Consider the following 21970-nt stretch of genomic DNA (forward strand, 5'->3'; position numbering starts at 1 on the left):
ATTTACTTAGCTCTTATGTGCTAGTCTCAAGGCTAAATAATTGCCCAAAGTTGCATAGTTAATGAGTAGGAGAACCAGGAGTCAAATCAGGATTCAAATTTAACTCTAGTGGCCCACAATTTCAAACAGTAGGGGATATTTTCTCAATAGAAGCCACTGTTTGTTTGTTTTTTTAAAGATTTTATTTATTTATTTGACAGAGAGAGACAGCGAGAGAGGGAACACAAGCAGGGGGAGTGGGAGAGGGAGAAGCAGGCTCCCCGCTGAGCAGGGAGCCTGATGCAGGACTCGATCCCAGGACCCTGGGATCATGACCCGAGCCGAAGGCAGATGCTTAACGACTGAGCCACTCAGGCGCCCCAGAAGACACTGTTCTTTATTTTATTTTATTTTAATTCCAGTATAGCTAACGTACAGTGTTATATTAGTTTCAGGTGTCCAATATAGTGATTCAACAATTCTATACATCACTCAGTCAGAAGCCACTCTTCTTTGTTTGAGTATTTTTCAGAAGCCATGTGTTAAATCCAGCCATTCCTGAGTTGGTGAAGATTCTCTCTGCTTGACAATTAAGCCCCCAAATAGGCAAAACTTATGAATAGTGTTATTATTTTCACTTCTAAGCTGACAGATGAGGCTACCCATAGGGCTACTCACTACTAGTCCCTTTGTGTTAGTTTCCTAGGGCTGCCATACAAAATTACCATAAACTTGGTGGCTTGAGGAGACAAAAATTTATTCTCTCATAGTTCTGGAGACTATAAGTTCAAAACCAAGGTATCAGCAGGGCCATGTTCTCTCCAAAGGCTCAAGTGGAGAATCCTTCCTTGTTTCTGCAAGCTTCTGATGGCTGCTCCCAGTCTTAGGCATTCCTTGGCTTATCGATGCATCACTCCAATCTCTGCCTCCATCTTCACATGGCCTTCTCCAATTTTGTCTGTGTCTTACTTTTCTTATTAGGATGCTTGCCATTGGATTTAGGCCCACCTATATAACCTGGGATGATCTCATCTTGAGATCCTTACCTTTATTACATCTGTAAAGACCTTTTTTCATATAAGGTCATATTCACAGGTTCCAGGTTGACATAACAGCTCACTATGCCCTTCTAGATGATAATAAAGATATTGTTTGTGGTATTTTATGTATCTGTCCAGGTAGCAACAGGGATGCAGAAGCAAGAGACCATGTGAACCTATAGTCTGAATTCCTGTAGCAGTGATTTTTGTCCCACTATGGGAACTTAGTGTATCCCACTTTCTGTCTTTAATTATGCCTTAGGTTATGCTCAAAGCACAAAAAAGATCTTGAATTGTTTTGCACAAGAAGAGGAGAGATTTTTGTTGGTGGTGGTGTTTTGTTTGTTTTTTGTTCCAGAGAGGAGGGTGAGAGAAGAGAGAAAGGGAAAGAGGAAGAGAGGAGAGAGGTAGAGAAACAGCAGGACATGGCAGAAAATTTCCTGAAAAATTCACCGGATAGATGCATGGTTTAAAAAAATATTTTTAAAAGATTTTATTTATTTATTTGAGAGAGAGAGAGAAAGAGAGAGAGAGAGCACGAGTGGGTAGAGGGGCAAAGGGAGAGGGAGAAGCAGACTCCCTACTGAGCAGGGAGCCTGATGCAGGGCTCCATCCCAGGACCCCAGGATCATGACCTGAGCTGAAGGTAGACCCTGAACTGACTGAGCCACCCAGGCGCCCCTAAAAAAATATTTTTAAATGGTGAAGAAGAATACTGAATTATTGGACAAGGGTCAAGACTGGACAAAGACTGTTGAAAACTCTTTAACCTTTACTATGAAAACTATGCATGAGGTACACTGCAACTGTCATTGACATTCATTATAACCAAATTTTATCTCTTAGATTTTGTGACCTGCCATTGATCTGCAAACCTTTAAACCAGTAATTCTCATATTTAAATATGGAGAGATGGGGCACCTGGCCTGCTCAGTTGGTAGAGCACCCAAATCTTGATCTCAGGGTTGTAAGTTCAAGCCCCAGGTTGGGTATAGAGATTACTTAAAAATAATAAAATCTTAAAAAAAACCAAACAAACCCAAATATGGAAAGAACCTGCAGATTTGAGTCTATTCCCCTCCCAGAGTCTTCTAGTCTGTATTCTGGGGTGAGGGCTGCATTGAAGGTCTTTATCCATAAAGCAGATTTATGGTGGGCTTTGAGGGTGGATGTGGGAGCAGGAGATGCATGGTGACATAAACTCATTGAACCTGATCTAGGAACTCCCAGAAGAAAGGGGGAGGGAAGGTCTTTGGAAGGGACTGAAGTCTTGTGATAGCAGCTGGGTGAGCTATCATTAAATTATGAGTTATTGTGTCTCTTTAAAGCCCAAACTAGTGTGACCTGGGAAACCATGTGTCCCAAATCTAAACTGGATATTTAGGGGAAGAAAGATATGGGACTAGCCAGGAAACTTCAGACTTCACCTTCAGGAGGTAGGTTGTGAACTCTGCTTTGACGACAGAGGTACAGAAGGGCCAGGGAAGTGGGGATGGCTTGTACAAAGACTAGAGGTGGGGATGAGTTAGTTCCAATGAGAAGCTAGTAGAACAGGAAAAATAATAACACAGTTCATTATATTTTCTCCTCTTCGAAAGTATAGGCTAATAAGCACTTGTCCAAAAGCCATAGGGCCTGATGTGTTAAGGAATTCAGAATTATTTTTGGATTTTAGGAGGTGATATGGGGTTTATACAGTATATTACATAACACTCCTAGTAGAGTCTGGGGAGGCATGCTGTAAGCAAACACATTATTATTTCTGCACTAAAATATTTGAAAGTTCACACTGAGATGAAAGCTTTAAGTAGCTTCCCTTCAGTTCAAGTTAAATTAACTACAGAGAATTAATTATGGGTAAAAAATCCTTAGTGTTCCGAGCTCCCCCCGCCACCAACCCCGACCCCCAGCCCATAGCTTTTTGGATTTTGGAGCTGCAGATAAAGGATTTTGCAAACCAGTCTAGGCTCACTAAAGAAAAGCTGAAACATATCAAAAAGTAGAAAAAAGAGATAAGAAGGGAGAAACACTCCTAGGTGCTTGCTATTCCAAAAACAACCCTGGCGCATTTCATTCAAGTCTGTTTTCTATTCACGAAGCTGTTCTTAAACATTTTCCCACATTATGCTGATTCGCTTGTGTGAGGGAACCTCTGCATTCTGCTATATGTAAAATATAATTAGAAGTTTCAGAAAACAGAAAAGGGCAAGGCCCCTCTAAAAACCCAGATTTTTATTTTTTAGAAAGGTTCTGTGAGTTAAGGGGCCCTGGCCAAGATGGAATAAATAACATGTAACAGGATGTTAAAAATTGACTTCTCCTGCTCTAGTTTTAGCTGAGGTTCAAAGGCTGAGAGCAAACTGGCAAATGCCTCCATCTTCTGAAGGGAGCTTCCAGATTGCCTGCGCACTTACATAGTGGTGGTAACACAGAGAAGCAAAACCTGAAAAACCCCAAAACCAAAAATGTGTTTGCAGCATGTAGACCCTCAACTACCCCGAGGGAAGAACGGGCCTGAAGGCACAGAGGCCAGAGGGAATGGAGTAGGGGGAGGAAATGAGCCGCGTCTCAGTGACCTTCCAAGGAGAAAGGGTGGGCCTTCCCCTCCTGTCCATTCCTGTGAGAGAAGCTCCAAGGGCACCTCATGGAGAGCTTGTCCCGAGGAGTTTGAGGGGCACCAAGGACTGGGGTTTGACCCAACCCGAGAGGCAAGGCCACTACAGAGCGGGTGCCAAACTGTGTCATACAGAAGGGAAGGAAGGCTTCCACCCGGCCCACAACTCCGCTTGCCACCACCCTAGGGGTTTTGTCCTAGCGCTCGTCCCTTCTTCCCCAGAGTCATTTCCAATCCTGTCCCAAAGGACAGCCCCAAATGGTGAGTGTATCCCCCTGTATTCCCACTGAACTCCCAGGGCCTCTGAGGGAAAGACATTACATAAGCACCTGCTGCCCAAATCACAAGAGGACTAGCAGTGTTCCAGCAGAGGGTTTCCTAAAGAACCCACAAAAACAGCCCATGCAAGAGTCGGGTTCAGAGAGCATGAGCTTTGGACATTTGCTGTGGTCAGAGCTCAGTGGTAGATTAGCCGGGTGCCAGCCAAGTAAGGCCTTACCTAACCTGAACCTCCCTTCTTCCCTGTGCCCCCCTCTTTTCTTTCAAACAAGAGGGGCTAGAGGGAGCTTGATAAGTGAGGAGGAGATAGGGAACGGGAGTAAGAGCTGAACCCATCTCTTTCCTAGAGGCAGGCTCAAGCTTGATCAGGGGAGAAGCTTTAGTGAAATTACTTGTGACCGGACATTTTAATTACTGAAGTGAGACCTTTCTTGAGACTAGAGGCAGCCAGAGGATCTTTTATGATCCTAGAGCACTGCCATCTGCCTGCCATCACATCCAGGTTCAGGGATGAGCTAACCCATAAATGGGTCTGCGGAAAAGAATAAAGTTGTTTTCCGATTGCAGCCCGCAAGATTCACTTGTTCAACTACCAGTTAGAAAACATGCCAGAGTATGAGCTTAATGAAATCAAATGAACAAGTAAATAAATGTACTAATTTGCATGAAACTGTCATGAAAGTGGGGGGGTAGAAGCCTGAGTGCTTCTGCCCAAGGTTAAGTTTTATTTGTGGGGGGGTGGGGGTGGGGGGAAATGGAGTCATCACGGCAGAACAGATCTATGTCAGCTCCATTTCTCTCCTGGGAAGTTTTAGACCGCAGAGAAACAGAGCTCTGGCTATCATATTTTCTGAAGCAAAATATGGGACATGGAGTCTGACAAGTAAGAGTGCAGACTTGGTGATGAATGGGACATACTGTTTGCAATTAGCTCTGTCCCAGAAACGCTGGGACTTCGCCACTGTAGGAACAGCAAGAGCCAGAGGGCTGGCAGCTTAGCTGTGTGCTGGAGCTTGTTAGCTGAGAAGAAGAGGTCAAAAGCAGGCCTCAGTGCTTTTGTTCATCCACTCCACACCCTCCATCCCCAACTGCCCCGCTGAGATTTTGAAATTACAGTATTTCCATTTCAAAGGCAGATTTTAAACTGCTTGAATTGAGAGCTCCAAAGAAAGTGTGCAGGATGGAAAAGCTTCATTTCTGCCTGCCTTCAGACTTTCAGTGACCCCAGGCAAATGTGCCACATCTTCTACTGAGCGAGCCCGAAATTGGGGTTCACCATGCCCTGGTGGCTTCGAGGCTGGGAACTCATCCTGGATTCGGCCGCTTTTATCCAGCTCTTCCTAAAAAAATGTCCTGAGCTTGGCCCCTCAGGGTCTAACCTCTTCAGTTGTTTGGGTTGAATCAGGTTCTAAAGATAAATCCATCTTTCTACTCCAGGCTTTGGAGAACCTGGGGTGTCATTGTAAGTAGTGAGACAACCTACAGCCCAGTGGTAATTGAAGCAATGGGAATGAATGGCGATGCCCAGAGAGAGTATGTTGAGTGAGAAGGGAAGAGGACTCAGGATGGAAAGAATCTTAAGGAAACCCACAGTAAGACTTTGGGATGAAGAACTGAGACAAGGCATTCAGGGTGGCCAGAGGACATGACACCCGGTCCCAGGGGTGGGGGAGGTGGGGGGCTATGGGGGGTGGGGGGGGTTTGGCAGAACACAAAAGAGGAGTGTATGGTGTTGAAACAGTGCAAAATGCAGCAGAGATAAGTAAGATAAAACCTGTTAACTAGGTTTTGCAAGACAAAAGCTTTTCTGTGCAGGTACAAGGCCATGAAATGTGGTTCCTCCTATTGTCCTGAGCATGAACGCATCTCCCAAGATGAGAATAAAAGAGTAGATTTCAAGAGCCCCCACAGTTGAAGGGTGGGCCCTACTAGTTCCACTAGCATTACCTAATCACCCACATCCAGCCTAAACAGTTGTGCTTGGAGAAAGGAGAGTTGTCATTATCATGTGTGTTCATCCACTGGGGGTCAGGGAGGCATTTGCATTCCCATCACAAAAGAGCCTTTAAGATTATTTGGAGACCTTTGCAAGTGTCCACTGGAGTTTGGGAACTACTTGAGTGCATTGTGGGATCAAGTATATTGATAAGCATCAGGCTTCTCAGAAACCAAATGTGGAGCCCGTGGAGAGGAGCTGGCCTGGGGTCACCTGCCCAGGGATGGTGGGGTGGACTGGGCCAAGCGGGATGGGCTGACCAAAGCCTTGGAGCTGAGGAAGAGGCCAAAGGGAGTGAGCTGGAGGAAGTATTAGCACATCTCCTACAGGAGATCTCCAAGGACCCCATGAGAAAGCCCCACAAAATCCACCCTCATACCTCTTCCAAGTCACTAGATCCCAGGATTTTTTTTTTCTTTTGAAATAATTTCAAACTTAAAGAGTTGCAAGAATAGTACAAAGGACCTCTCCCTTCCCCTTCCTGAACCATTTGGGAGTAATTGCTGTAATTGAGGTAATTGCTGACCCAATGTCCTATGGCCCTCAATATGTTAGCGTGCATTTCCTACATGGAGGGACATTCTCAGACAAAACCACAACGCAACTATCAAAATGTGGAAAGTAATTTGTTGGTTTCCTAGACCTGCCGTAACAAATTACTACAAGCTGGCTGCCTTAAGAGAACACAAATTTATTCTTTCACAGTTCTGGAGACCAGAAGTCTGAAATCAAGGTGTTGGCAGGGCTTCATGCCCTCCAAAGGTTCTAGGGGAGAGAGAATCCTCCCTTGCTTCCTCTAGCTTCTAATGGCCGTCAGCATTCCTCATGGCTATATCACTCCAAACTCTGCCTCTCTCTTCACACAGCTCTCTCCTTCTGTCCATGTCTTCTCTTCTGTCTAAGGACACTTACCGTTGGATTTAGAGCCCACCCAGGTCACCCAGGATGACCTCATCTCAAAATCCTTAACTTAATTACAGCTGCAATGACCATTTTTCCAAATAACGTCACATATATAGGTTCAGGGAGTTAGGACATAGACGCATCTTTTTGAGGGTCACCATTCAACCTACTACAATATTTTGTAGGGTGGTAGGGTGTTTTGGTTTTTATTTACTTTTGTTTTTATTTTAGATAATGACCATCCCAACAGTTGTTAGGTGCTATCTCATTGTGGTTTGGATCTACATTTCTTGGATAATTAGTGATGTCTAGCATCTTTTCATATACCCATTGGCCATTTGTATGTCTTCTTTGGAGAAATGTCTATTCAAGTCCTTTGTTCATTTTTGAATCATTGTTTTTCTGTTGTTGAGTAGAGTGGCACTTAAGACTGTATAAATACCGTGTTCTTATTAAATTTTACCTACTAGTTTTGGCATCCACTGATGCTTTCTGGCTGAATTATTACTAATTTTTTAATTATTACTAATTATTTCTAATTTCATCACTCCTATATTTCTCATTTAGCTTTCTATTATATGGAAATGCCTTCTCCACTCCCCATTTGTTCATGTATTTATTTATCTCGTGGATTTTTATTGTATCTTACAGGTTATAATCTGTTATTGTCATTGTTTATTTGAATGTTCCAATGGTTCCAGGTTGCAGATTGACTTATAATATTCAGCTGAGCCAATTAGATACCTCTTCTTTTGGAGGGGGGGATTTGGAGTTGGGAGATTGAGAGACCAGAAGGGCTGGTCCTGGGGCAGAAGTTCAAAGCATAACAAGAGCCGTTAGGCTGAGAAAAGGGCTGTGGCAGCCAGGTTGAAGCAGGTGCCAAATGAAGCAGAGGCTAATGGCAGGAGAAGAAAGGGGAGCAGGTGTGCTGAGACAAGCAGGTATGGCAGAGCCATGCTATCTCTGGGAGAGCCTGGCCTGGCCGGATTGCCTGGCAGTGTCTCAGCTACAGTTGCCATAAGGCCAGCTACCTCCCCAGGGATGGGCTGAGACAGGTGTAGGTCCAATGTGGGCCAGTGATCTGGCCCCCCTTCAAAATAATATTCTTTAAATATTGTTGAACCTTTATTTAATGTTACTTGCTTTTCTAATGCTAGAAATAAAGGATTTATTATATGCACCTATTACATGGGAGTTCCTGAACCAGACAACTTTGTGGGGAAATAGGAAATAATTTAAAACCTGTATAATAAAATGGACTATGCATTCATTGGATCCTGAACTTTCAGTTGGCTGTGATGGCCGAGTGTTGGTAGCTTTGCTCGCAGATTGGTAGACAACCTGGAAAAAATCCTCCAGGAAATGTTTTCCTACATACATCTGTGACTGGATTGATGGTTATATCTTGATAGATTCTCAACATTATGTCTGCTGAATGAAATGATGGAAGCACTTCAGAGGCTATTGATACATATTGCCAAATTGCTTTAGACAAAATGAACAATGAGGGACTAGACTTTTAAAGATCAGTGGTGGAAACCATTTAAAACAAAACAAAACAAAACATACTCTTCCCCACCAGGAGTATATGAGAATGTCCAGCTCACAGCTACTCTGTGGAGGGAACACAGTTCTCAGCAATTGACAATTTTGTAGGCAAACAAACACCCAAACAAAACAACAAAAATCAACACTCCACTCCCACCATGGCATTTAGTAGTTTGAATTTGGTAATGCAGTAGTTTCAGTCACTTGAATTTGCTTGTTTACTTGTGAGATTGAGCACAATCTCTGTCTCCCCTCCCCCCCAAGTCCACCATTATGGGAGGAGAAATATTTTGGTTCCAGTTACCATATAGAGCCCAATCCCTTACTTTTTGTTTTAAAAAATTATTCTAATTTTTCTAATTATCCCAAGCTCATTGTGTAATAAACAGCTCTGAAGTCTATAAAATGAAAGGTAAAAGCCCCTTTCTTTAAACACAGTTGGGTTCATACTATATATACTGTTCTCTAAATTACTTTTCTTTCAAACATTATTTTTATAGTCAGTATGTGTAAAAACTTACATAGTATTTCACTTCTTTTTTTTTTTTAATGTTTTATTTATTTATTCATGAGAGTCAGAGAGAGAGAGAGAGAGAGAGGCAGAGGGAGAAGCAGGCTCCCTGCCTAGCAGGGAGCCCGATGCAGGACTCGATCCCAGGACCCCGGGATCATGACCTGAGCCGAAGGCAGACGCTTAACCATCTGAGCCACCCAGGCGCCCCATAGTATTTCACTTCTAAAGTAATTTAGAAACCTATCGCTAGTGGTGGATATTCAGATTTCTTTCAGTTTTTTAATAACTATAAGCAATGGAACGATCATTTACACTGGAATGTGGGCTCCACAATGATGCCCCTTGCCTTGCCTTCCTTGTTCCCTGCCATAGCCTTGGCATCTGGCACTGTGTGTGGCTCAGAGTGGCCCCGCGATTCATATTTTTTTGAATAAATGAATGACTGTATTTCGCGAACTCTTTTGCAAGTTTATGCATAGAATAAATTTCTCAGTTGTAAAGTTATGCTCTCTCTCCCCAGGCCTTCCTCATCTTGAAATATCTTAAATGGACCTCTACTTACTTAAATCAATACTTATTTCAGCAGGAATTCCCCTTGGTTCAAACCAACTGTCTAAAGGTCTGTATTCATACCATGTCAAATTCACTTTTCACTTTATTAATTTTATACTTAGCTGAGTTTAAAAGATATGCCTTTGTCAACATTTGCAACAAGAAGCTGCATATGAAATCAATTAGGTGTATTTATTATTAGAAAAGTTTTGCTAACATCTCGACGGGCAGGGGCATGGGAAAACAATTCACAGAATAGAAAATATTAATATCCCATAAACACATGAAAATGTAATTAATTCACTATTGGCCTGACTTTTATTAAACATCCACTATAGGCCATGTGCTGCTGTAGGAAATAAGATATAATGGAATAAAAAATAGAACACCACTGCTCTCAAAGGGACAGGGACCTCACATTCCATGTCACAAATAAAAAAAAAAAATTAAAATTATGACTACTAAACACCTTTTTCTTGTACCTATAAACTTGTCAATTGCCGAAAACTTTGTGAACTCTGCAAAGTAGGTGTGAAAGGAACACTCGTGTCTATACTTAGGGTGGGAACGGGGCATGATACTCATATTCATCTAAATTTGTTTTTATTTTTGCATATTTAAAAAGTCTAGTCTTTTTGGGGCACCTGGGTGGCTCAGTCGTTAAGCGTCTGCCTTCGGCTGAGGTCATGATCCCAGGGTCCTGGGATCGAGCCCCGCATCGGGCTCCCTGCTCAGTGGGGAGTCTGCTTCTCCCTCTCCCACTCCCCCTGCTTGTGTTCCCTCTCTCGCTGTGTCTCTCTCTGTCGAATAAATAAATAAATGAAATCTTAAAAAAAAATAGTCTAGTCTTTTATTTTTCCTTTTATCTAAAGCAGTTTGGAAATATGTACCAAAAGCCTTCAAAACGTTTCTATCATTTCACCCAGTAAATCTAGTACTAAGAATTTATCAAGGAAATAATCATCATCTTAGCCACACATTTACATAGAAGACATTTATTACAGGATTTCTAAAATAGCAAAACATTGAAAGGAACCTAAATGTCTGGCAATAGGAAAATAATTGTTTTATATCTCTATCTCTATCGGAAAGAAATTCTCCAAAATATTGGCATGGTTATGGATGGTTTTTACTTTCAGTTTTATACTTTTCTTTTCAGATATTCATAGAGTGTGTGTGTGTGTGTGTGTGTGTGAATTTTCAAATTATGGAAACATTTAAGAAAGTTGTTGGGGGCATTGCTCTTTTCATTACTTTGTGCATGTACTTCACAGTCTTTTATGAGAAATTTATTTCAGATATTATTTGCTTCCTATAGTACCTCCTTCTTTTGAATAGAATCTTATCTATATACTGACCCTCTTCTTTTTTTTTTTGTTAAGAAAGTTCAAGAGGGGGCGCCTGGATGGCTCAGTTGGTTGAGCGACTGCCTTCGGCTCAGGTCATGATCCTGGAGTCCCGGGATCGAGTTCCGCATCGGGCTCCCTGCTCAGCGGGGAGTCTGCTTCTCCCTCTGACGCTCCCCCCTCTCATGTGCTCTCTCTCTCTCTCTCAAATAAATAAATAAATAAATAAATCTTAAAAAAAAAAAAAAAAGAAAGTTCAAGAGGTATGGGGCACCTGGGTAGTTCAGTTGGTTAAGCATCTACCTTTAGCTCAGGTCACGATCCCGGGGTCCTGGGAGCGAGTCCTGCATTGGGCTCCCTGCTCAGCGGGGAGTCTGCTTTGCTTTTCCCTCTCCCTCTGCCCCCACCTGACTCGTGCTCTCTTTCTCTCTGTCAAATAAATAAAATCTTTAAAAAAAAATTCAAGAGGCGGGGTGCCTGGGTGGCTCAGTCGTTAAGTGTCTGCCTTCGGCTCAGGTCATGATCCCAGGGTCCTGGGATTGAGCCCCGCATCAGGCTCCCTGCTCAGCGAGAAGCCTGCTTCTCCCTCTCCCACTCCCCCTGCTTGTGTTCCCTCTCTCACTGTCTCTCTCTCTGTCAAATAAATAAATAAAATCTTTAAAAAAAAAAAATTCAAGAGGCAAATTTGGAAACTTAAGCACTGCATCTACGTAGAGTCTAATTTTGGCATTTTTAAATACTTCTTTTTTTGTTTTTTGGGTTTATTGTAGTTGACACAAAACGTTACATTAGTTTCAGGTGTACAACATAGTGATTCAGCAGGTCTTATATTCTTCTTTTCTTCAGATCTAGTTTTCTATTTGTATATTGCAAATAGAGTGTATTTGTTCTAAGCCTTCTCAAACTCCTCAGTAAGTAAATGTAAAGACATGATGGTAGAACCCTCCTATTTTCACCAAGAAATGCACTGGAACAAAATCAATAGTCTAGCGGGGTTAAGTAGACATGATGACTTAAGCTCTAACCAGCCTTTCAAGGGGAAAAGGTGGACCAGTGGTTGTCATGGATAGCATTACCTTGTTCTCAACCTGTGCTACATTGTTACTGTCTTCAGTAAGGAGTCATCTTTCCCCCTTGCAAATCTCCACTTGCCCCTTTTGCAGGGCTGGTACAACAATGAACCCGAAGATGAGTCCAACAGATTCTGTCTCAATCCTTTAGGTTTGCCTAAACACAACCTCTTGAATTTAGGCAACCATGGCTCCTGAAATTTTTATGTACAGGTTGTTGATTCTTCCTTGAATCTCTTTTTTGGCCTTCTTCCAGACCCTGTAGGTGACATATCTATAAATGCACATACCTTATCTCCCCCTGTCTCCCCTCCATTCTCCTCAAAATAGTCCAAGTCTGCAGCAGCACTTGCGTCCTGCCCACGTAAATACCTCTATTCACGTGTATAAACATTTCCACTCACCTTGGAAAGTGTGGTTCCTGAAAATTACTTCTGAGGTTATTGGATTTAAGGGCAAAGATTCATCTTAGAAAAATATAAAACAATTGGGTGAGGGGATAAATCACCCCTTCCTACTCTAGTTCCTAGGCCCCTTTGCATCCAAGACCTTGACCTTGACCCCTCCTCTTCCCACCGCACTCCAAGGCATATCCATACACTGAGGCATTGTCTGCCTTTCAGGAAAAAGTGGGTACGCAGAGCTGAAGGCAGGGATGAGATTAACATCTGTATATTCTTGTCTTGATGCAAAACACCATTACGGGTATTCCAAATCCTGTTAGTTGATATGTGTAGTTGAGAAACCTGTTTTATTCTTTTCCCCCCTCTTTGTAATGTTGAATTCTTGAAGTAGGTTTAGACCACACAGGCAGCCCGTAACCCACAAACAGGTTAAGGTCCAACAAGTGACTTCATACACTGATTTGAGTTTTCCCACGAAAGCATTGTCTTATGAGGTATTTGCCCCTGGCTAGTCATCTCATAATACGCCTGAAATATTATACATCTACGTAAAAAAATATATGAAGCAATGCTGGGAACGAGTAAACCAGAAAAGGAATACATTTGAATAAGACTTTAAAAAGTACATACAGAAAGTTGATCTTTTCAGAAGAGGATTTACTTGGAAAATAATGAATAGGTAACCGGAGACACTTAGGGAGCTCAGAAAGAGAGCTCTGGGCATTCCGAGGCGACTGGCAAGGTTCTCTTATTGCTTTAGTTTTTCATTTTGAATATTTAAAGAAACCCAGGATTTTATTATGTGCGGTTGCACTTCAAAATATGTCTTACGTTTTTCTTGCTACAGAAGAATCAGTATCCCTACACTTAATGCTGGCCCGGTTCGGTTAGCCTTTGTATTATAATTGGTGTTAGTAGTGTCTGTATCACCAATAAAGCTAAAAAAGAGAGAGGGGGAGGAAGTAGAATTTTAAAGGTAATTTTCCAAAATGTATTGGATAAGAGGAAAAGGAAAGGGTCTGGCGAGAACTGACAAGGACTTCATGTGAGGTGAGGTCCCGGAGAGGAGAAGGGGGCGAGAGGATTGCAGGCTTTGTTCAGGAGTCCCGAGGGGTAGAGAAGCAGCCTTAGAAGTTGGATTCTGGCTGTCGTGCATGTGACTGATGTGATGGCATCACCCCCGGTTACAGGGTTCACAGAGCCAAGGGGTATGAAAATGCAGTGACCTTTACTTTTTGAAAATTGAACCTAAGTCAAGATGACCCATTTTGATTAATGGCCGATAAACTTTTTCCAGATGTTTTCAACTGTTCTTTGCCCAATTCAAAGTGATTTCTTTTCCAGTCACATTGGAGTAGTAATATCTCTGTCTCCGTTTGTTTCACAAATACCATCTAGGCATCCTCTTTCTGTACTTCCCCTTGCCCCACTGTGTACCGCACTGCTGCCTGATGGAAGGGGTTTTGTTTGTATGACGGACCTTGAATCTGGAAAGATCAAGTCTGGAGTGTGAGTGTAGGGTGTGCAGAAGGCACATGGGGTGACCTGGAGGGAGACACCCCTAGTTGTTTATCAACATCGGTGTCTTTCGCAGAACTAGAACCCCTGGTTTTCAGCTGGACACAAATCCACTTTGAATAAAGACCACGACAGCCACCAGCTGTGGCAGAAGAGGAGTCTACAGCTTTCAGGTTGTATCCTTCTTTCTCCATTTTCTGTAGTTAGAATTCTGATTCGTGCTAATAATGAACCATCCTGGACACACAGGTGAGGATAACGCCCCAGGGATGGCAGGTCTGAGACAGAGAGGTTCCTGGACAACTTCCTGGGACAGAACTACCATTATCAGTCTTGGACTGCTTACTCCAGGCTGCTTTATGAGAGAAAAATAGATTTTTATTTGTGTAAGCCAGTGTAAATGTGCGTGTTTGTTACAGTAGCTCAACTCATAGCCAAACTAGCACGTGGTGGAAGGAGGGGAGACTAATCAATGTAACTAGATATTATATATACATAGAAGCTTGATCAGTAGGTGCCCTAAACATGGGTGGATGTGTACGGTAAGGAAACTCCCAGAGGCAGCAATAGTGTCTCGATGCTAAAGCATATTTAAAGCTGAGGCTTTAAAGAATGTATTAAAAGTATAGGATTTCTATGTAATGCAATGCCTGGAAATGCACTGGGGATAAAAAAACAATTGCTTATCGCCATAATTCAATAAACGACTTAATGCATTCCCTGGAAGGAATGACTAAAAATCCATCCCAATACTCTTTGGCTGACCTTAGGATCAATTTGAGGATTAGCATCCCACATTTGTGGAATTCAGATTTTAAGGATGAAGGATTAATGAATGCGCTTACTGAATGTTTAAAAAATATAGCATAGAACAGAAGACTTCATCAGCTAGGGAGAGAAAGCAGTGTCTGTACCTTGCAAGTTCACAGACATGTTTCAAAGCAAACAGGCTGAACTCTTTGGGCTATACAAATAGCAGATGTGAAGGATAGTCGTTGAACTAGATTTCCATCTCTGAGTCCACACACATTATGAAGCGACTTTTGGTAGGTGTAGAAGATGTGTGGAAGCAGGGGTTATCAGACTTTCCATCAGGCCCTTGGACTTCTACAGTAATTCTTGTTCCTTCTGAGACCATTAAGACACCGTGTACATTATAGAAAGTTACGTTTCTCTAGCCAAAGATGAAGCACACTCTTTGCCTAGAGTGGATATATTATTTAATCAACTTAAATCATTAAAGCCACCTACACCATGACTGATGTGAGGGTTTTGGCCAATGCCTAGGATGGATTGGGGATGTGCCCAGCACCCTCCCACTCAGTATGCATCCGGAAGCTCTCCCTTCCTTTCAGCCTGGAGAGAGGCTGTGTCTGGGGAGGGGTGGGGAGTCTGTGTTGTCTGGGAAGCACAGGGATGCATATCAATCACTCTGTTTGGCGGGTAGCACAGACACACTGCCCTTTTATCCCATCACTATGCAGGCCTTTCCTGTCCAGGAAATAGAATTCTTTACAACATAGATGGTGTTCTTAGTTACAGTAATAGCTCGTAATAGTTTGTGAAATACTTAAGAGTTACAAAGTCTTCAGGTTATTTGTTTTTACATTGCCAAGAACCACATTTAGATTGCAGATTTTAATCCCGGTGTTTGCCACATCCTTCTGACTAATCAACAAATAGGTGTGGGACGTCTCTCTGGACCCATGACAAAACGAATCCCCCGTTTTAGCTGGAAACTCTCTAGCTCTTTATTGGTGATAACTTCTGATACTACCACCATCCAAAGAGTCAACGACCTTTCTTGGTCACACAGTGTTCTCTTCATGAATCTAACTCTGTACACACTCTCTCCCTACCCCGTTGGTGTTTCAATAGGACTTTAAGGTAATAAGTTCAGGTTTTGGAGAACACTCCCAATTTAGGCAGGTCTGCTAATACGGTGTATTTATTTCTGTTCTTCATTTCATTTTGCCTTAGCCTAATGCACATATCAGACACTTGGTATGTTAAAATATTCCACTTCTGGGGCACCTGGGTGGCTCAGTCGTTAAGCGTCTGCCTTCGGCTCAGGTCATGATCCCAGGGTCCTGGGATCGAGCCCCGCATTGGGCTCCCTGCTCCGCGGGAAGCCTGCTTCTCCCTCTCCCATTCCCCCTGCTTGTATTCCCTCTCTCACTGTGTCTCTCTCTGTCAAATAAATAAATAAAATCTTTAAAAAAAAAAAAATTCCACTTCTCAGTTCTACCTTTGCATCAGCTAACTTCATCAGCCTATAGCTTTTGGTCATGGCAGAAGCAAAATCATTTTTATCCATCGTGACCAGGTCTCTCCCTTAGAATCAGGATGAGCTGTATCTCCACAATCTCTCCATGTCCCTTTAGACTTCCATTTGTAGATCACAAACCACCAAGTTTCTCGTGGGCACTCTGAATTACTGCTCTTTCTCTGTTACTTCCAGGGATCTTGCAGCCCATCTACCTTGAACAGCCCCTTATTTCTTATGGTCCCACTTGTTCTTAACAGGGTCTCTTTCACTCAGCATGCATGCTTCTCATTGAGTTGACAAACCCAAGCTGCACATTCCTACGCCTGCCTCTTCATGCACAGGGACAAGCTGTGAATCAGTTTTTGCTTAATGTCACTGGGAAGATTGATTGGTTGATTTTTCACTGTGAATATTTAAAATGCTAGTTTATATTGCGTTACTTCTCTGCATGGAACTGATAAAAATTCACATTCACTGCAGAGCCCCCAACACCATCCCTGGCATGTCTCCCACTCCTGCCTTCCATACTGCTCCCTGCCCCACTCACCAGCCTTCGAGGAGACGACAACAATGCTCCCATTGCTCTGCTTCAGCATGGGCAAGGCGGCAACGCTCAGGACCACGTAACTGAGGAAGTTGACTTCCATGCTTCTGCGCACAAGGTGGATATCACCACTAAATAGATTCATAGAAGTGTTGGTGATGTGGTTGAGAATGAGCATGTCTAGTCCCCCTGCAAGAGATGGCTGTGTTGAGAGAAACCATCTGGGGGGCTACCTCTCCTCTCATTCTCCCCCTCCCCAAAGCTCCCTGGTGGACCCTTAGAGCAGAGCCCAGAAGAGGAGGCAGGAGAAGTGGCCTCACCCATGAGCTTCCCAGCTTGGGCAACAAATTGCTCTGCGAAGGTCACATTCTCCATGGAGCCAGCAATGTAGTGCGCTGAGGCTGCTCCAAGCTCCAGGCAGTGGGATACCACCTGCAGGGACATAGCAGCAATGGCGTCAGCATCGGCTGCAGAATTTGGGGGCAATCTCAGAAGTAATGGGGGTTTAAATGAGAACTTGCTCACAACCCTGTTTTGAGAAAAATGGTGGGATATGTGCGCGTGAGCGTGAGTTCAGTGAATGTGTGTGTGTGTGTGTGTGTGTTGCTAAATGCAACCTGACACGATCTTTGTCCTCTGTCTGAAGTATTTCAGGTAAGGTGTAAATAAAGAAATCGTCACTGTGCTGGGGTTTAAGTTCATGACTCATGCTTATGAGTTTCTGTGAATAGATGTATCTGAATTCATTATTGGTATGGATGCTAGTTTCTGTGTGAGTAGCCCTAAGTTTGTGAATGTTTGCATCCTTCGGTTTGTAAGTCTGAGTATATGAGAAAGCATGTGTCTGAGAGTCTGAATGGGGATGAGAATATGAATTCATGAGTAGGTACCAGAATTTTGGTATCCAAGCACGTATCTATATATCCATGATTCCATGTGTAAATGTGTGTACATAGGCATGTCTATGAGTATGGATAGATGGATAGATAGATATAGATATATAGATGTGTGTGTGCATAGGAATGAATGCTTAAATGCCGTACTTTTATATTCTTGTGGGTGTTTGAACCTGTGTGTGTGTGTGTGTGTGTGTGTGTGTGTGTGTTTGCATCTGTGTATGGATGTGCCAACTTCCGTGTGTTGGTGTGTGTATGTGACATAAGGGGGTACAAGTGTCTGTGGGCACAGAACCCTCACCTTCTTTAGAGTTTCTTTAGACCTTGCCGTCACCACCACATGGGCTCCCATTTTCGCCAGATGATAGGCCATCTGTTCTCCGATCCCCTTGCTGGCCCCTGTGACAATCACTTTCTTTCCTTGGAGCATCTCTGTGAAACCCAAAAGGAAGTGAGGACCACACCCAACTCAGCAGTAGTCTTGCTTCCACTCTGGATGTGGACAAACTTATCTCAATGTCTAAAGGTTATGAGCCCAGATCAACTATTCTCAAACTGCATAAATCAATGAAGGAACGGTTCAAGTCTTTCATAAACATGCTCTGAAAGGGAGGCTTAGCGTGACTGCTCAAAACAAGCCTTCTTGCTGTCCTTCTTAAAAATGTCCATAGACAGAGGCTTCAGCTAAGACACTGGAGTTCCAGACATTTCTGGACTATCCAATTTTATTCAATTGAAGTAAAACTCAAAAAGTCATCAAAACACATGTGCTCATAGCGATTCCAGAGATTTTCCCTCACTTCTATTTAGTCATCAACTCCAGAGTCCTTTCTTGTCTCCCACTTATCAGTCTCTCCTTAGAGCCCGATTATCTGGCTGTGCTGTAAATTTTGGAATTACTCTCATTTTTGTAGGGAATCTGAAATTGCTTTCCATTGAGGGTGCCAAATAAAGCATGGACTATTTGGCAATCTGCTGACTACATGATTACCCCTCCACACCGCTATTACCCGTAGCCCATGTCTGGAAGACACAGAAATACAGTCCCACCTCAGGGTTCCTCTTGTTCAGCAACTTTGGGGATCAGGAACTCATCTGGATACTCGGAAATACTCCAGCCACCCCTGTGTTTTTTATCTATTCCTCAAAAATTAGATACGTTGGTACTTACCTGGTCTGAATTCCTCATTTGCAGAATAGTAGTAGTAGGCCAAGAAGAACACCAGAATGGGTGGGAGATATTTTTTCATAAAAGCCATCAGACAGAGACCTGGCCCGAGGAGCCCTGTAGGACACACAGAGAGAACCTACAGAGCCTTCTACAACCTCCGAGGCAGGCAGCAGCCTCTGAATTGTGACATCAGGGACGGGGGAGGCTGGAGTAGTCTCAGGCAGTGCTAGCCAATTTCCCTGTCAGAGCGGCAATTGGCTTTGGGTGGGATCCCATTCGTCCCTGGCAGCCTGTGTGGTGGATTTCATAATGGACAATGTTTACTCCATTTCATTGAGCAAGAAGAGACTTCCAGATGGCCAAGCTCATGACTGTACAGGACTGGATTCCTGAACATCCCTACCCAGAGCCCATCTTCCTCTTAACACCACTTATGCCAAGAATCAACGGCCTTTCAAAAGTGGTATGTCAAAGGCAGAGAGAAAGTGTGTGCGGGGCTTCTGGGGAAATGTGAGTAATAGCAAATTCAAGCCAAATTCAAGCCAAATCTCACTCTTGGCCCCACCTCCCAGTCGGAAGCAATTAAAAATAACAGCACAAAACAGAAAAATAAGCTGAAGGAAAAAATGTGCACATTTTTGGGGGGGAAAAAAGCAAACAAGCCCTATAAGCCCCACACTCAAGTTCAATGAACAAGTATTACAACATCAAAGGGGAATGCAAGCCAGCCAGAACCCAGATGGCGGGAAACCCAAGACCGGTTCAAGACTCTCAGGCAAGTGCAATGGAACGTACACTTATTACTTTAACAGCAAATAAAGAAGAAATAGTGAGTGCCAAAAAAAAAAAAAAGGCACTAAGCTATTAAACTGGGTCTTGTAAATGTTATAGAGGAACAAGACACATGAAGATGGAAGGAAGAGGAGATCTGGTCCAGAAGCAAAAAGAACTAACACCATTGAAGCAAATTAGCCCCCAAAGCCCACATCCAGCTAAAGATTGATTAACAATCAAAGGGCCAGAGGGGGAAAACCCCTGGTAATTTAGAATGTATCACAGAAATACAGAAATAACCACTTCGGTATGTTTGTAGCAAGAATTCAGTAAGGAACAGTCCTCAAAAAAAGAATTTAAGATACATTATTGTTAAGTTTTTCAACTTCAAACCAACTAACCAACCATAAAAATTCCCACATCACAGAGCAAATAGAGAATTCTGCAAATTATCGATAGAATTGAGGAAAACCATTGAAATGTTAGGATAAGAATGGATACCCGTGTTTTGGGAGGAGGAATGTGGGTTGAGGATGGGGTTAGGGGGTTCACAGAAGATTAAGAGAAATTGAGTTATGACCCCAAGTACAGTATATGGAAACACTCACTGAGTTTTCACTTCAGAGTAAGGGGGAAATAATTTAAGACCCAGAGGAGATGAAATAATTTGTCAACGAAGGCTCACAGCTGTGAAGTTCACGTCTAGGAAACAATGGAGATTTGACGACAGTTGAGGGTTAGCTAGAGCTCAAGGTTTATGGAGGACAAAATAGAAGAAAAAAAAAAAAGAAAGAAAATTCAAGTGGGAAGTGACATTACATCCTGACAGAACTACAAGATATATATGCAAAATCTTACAAGGGGCTTTATGCTGCCAAGACATGTTACAGACTAGACCCCATTTTCATCTCCAGAGGGAAGGAAATTTAAAGTTTTATTTTCTTAGTACTATCCTATTAAAAGCAAAATTATAGAAAACAATGAAAAGTTGCTTTAAAATATGATGCTGCTGAAATGGAGAAAGATGGACAGAGGAGGGAAGTTTATTATCTGATTAAAAAAGACTTTAGGGGAAAAAAAGACTTTAGGGTGCCTGGGTGGCTCAGTCGTTAAGCGTCTGCCTTCAGCGCAGGTCATGATCCCGGGGTCCTGGGATAGAGCCCCGAATCAGGCTCCCGGCTCAGCGGGAAGCCTGCTTTTCCCTCTCCCACTCCCCCTGCTTGTGTTCCCTCTCTTGCTGTCTCTCTCTCTGTCAAATAAGTAAATAAAATCTTAAAAAAAAAAAAAAAGACTTTAAGGTGCACTACAGAAAGCATAGATTTAAAGAAAGCAAAAATAACAATGAGTAAGACAAACTGCAGGTGATAGAACATAAAACAAATGCATCAACTATTGCTGATTGTTGGCTGAACTAAAAAATGAAGTCCACATTGTGCTGCTCAAAAGACCCATTTAGACACAAACAGGCACATAAAAAAACACAGACATTTTAATAATTAGTTATTGTGCTAGAAAAGGATAGAGAAAGCATTCAATAAGTAATTTGCATGATATAGATGAAATAATTTTTAACCAGTAAAATGCATTTATGAGAAATGAGGACACCGTGTAATGGTAGATGATATATTAAGTCTCAGCAGTTCTCAAAATTTTTGGTCTCAGAGTTCCTTTACAATCTTAAAAATTATTGAGGCTCTCCATTTTTGCCTAGAGGCATACTTTGGAGATATTGCGGGTTCAGTTCCAGATTCCCACCATAAAGCAAATATTACAATAAAGTTGAGTCCAGTGAAGTTTTTGGTTTCCCAGTGCATGTAAAAGCTATGTTTACACTATACTATAATCTTTTTAGTGTGCAATAGCATTATGTCTTTAAAATATCTATACTTTAATTTAAAAATACTTTATTGCTAAAAAATGCTAATCACTCTCTGTGTTTTTAGCTAGTTTTCATTTTTTGCTGGTGGAGGGTCTTCCCTCAATGCTGATGGCTGCTGACAGATCAGGGTGGTGGTTGCTGATGGTTGGGTGGCTGTGGCAATTTCTTAAAATAAGACAAGAGTAAAGTTTGTCACATTGATTGATTCCCTTTTTCATGAATGATTTCTCTGTAGTATACGATACTGTCTGATGGCATTTTACCCACAGTAGAACTTCTTTCAAAAATTGGAGTCAAGCCTCTCAAACCCTGATGCTGCTTTATCAACTAAGTTTATGCAATATTCTAAATCTTCTGTTGTTATTTCAAAAATCTTCACAGCATCTTCACCAGTAATAAATTACTTCTTAGGAAACCACTTTCTTTGCTCACCCATAACAAGCAACTCCTCATCCATTAAGTATTCTCATGAGATTGAAGCAATTCACCCATATCTTCAGGCTTCACCGCTAATTCTGGTTCTCTTGCTATGTCCACCACATCTGCTGTTACTTCCTCCACTAAAGTCTTGAATCCCTCAAAGTCATCCATGAGGGTCAGAATCACCATCTTCCAAATTCCTGTTAATGTTAATATTTGAACCTTTTTCCATGAATCATGAATGTTCTTAATGG

The 21970-nt window shown here is 42.4% G+C and overlaps 1 protein-coding gene across 3 annotated transcripts in view; it reads right to left on the reverse strand.

Annotated features, from left to right (window-relative positions):
* Nucleotides 1–18849, reverse strand: part of HSD11B1 (hydroxysteroid 11-beta dehydrogenase 1) — a 28492-nt gene extending 9643 nt beyond the window's left edge. For 2 of the 3 annotated variants that reach the window (XM_036114193.2, XM_036114192.2), the window contains exons 1-4: nt 18644–18848; nt 17774–17904; nt 16897–17008; nt 16580–16765 (exon numbers count right to left, since the gene is read on the reverse strand). In XM_036114193.2, the coding sequence (XP_035970086.1) occupies nt 16580–16765; nt 16897–17008; nt 17774–17904; nt 18644–18731 (517 nt within the window). In that variant the 5' untranslated portion in view covers nt 18732–18848. Of the gene's footprint in view, nt 1–16579; nt 16766–16896; nt 17009–17773; nt 17905–18643 lie in introns of all 3 variants that reach the window. The other variant, XR_004924170.2, reaches the window with a different exon arrangement.
* Nucleotides 18850–21970: the final 3121 nt, after the last annotated feature.

Source organism: Halichoerus grypus, chromosome 7 (genome assembly GCF_964656455.1).
Source record: "Halichoerus grypus chromosome 7, mHalGry1.hap1.1, whole genome shotgun sequence".
Classification (NCBI taxonomy): Eukaryota; Metazoa; Chordata; class Mammalia; order Carnivora; family Phocidae; genus Halichoerus; species Halichoerus grypus.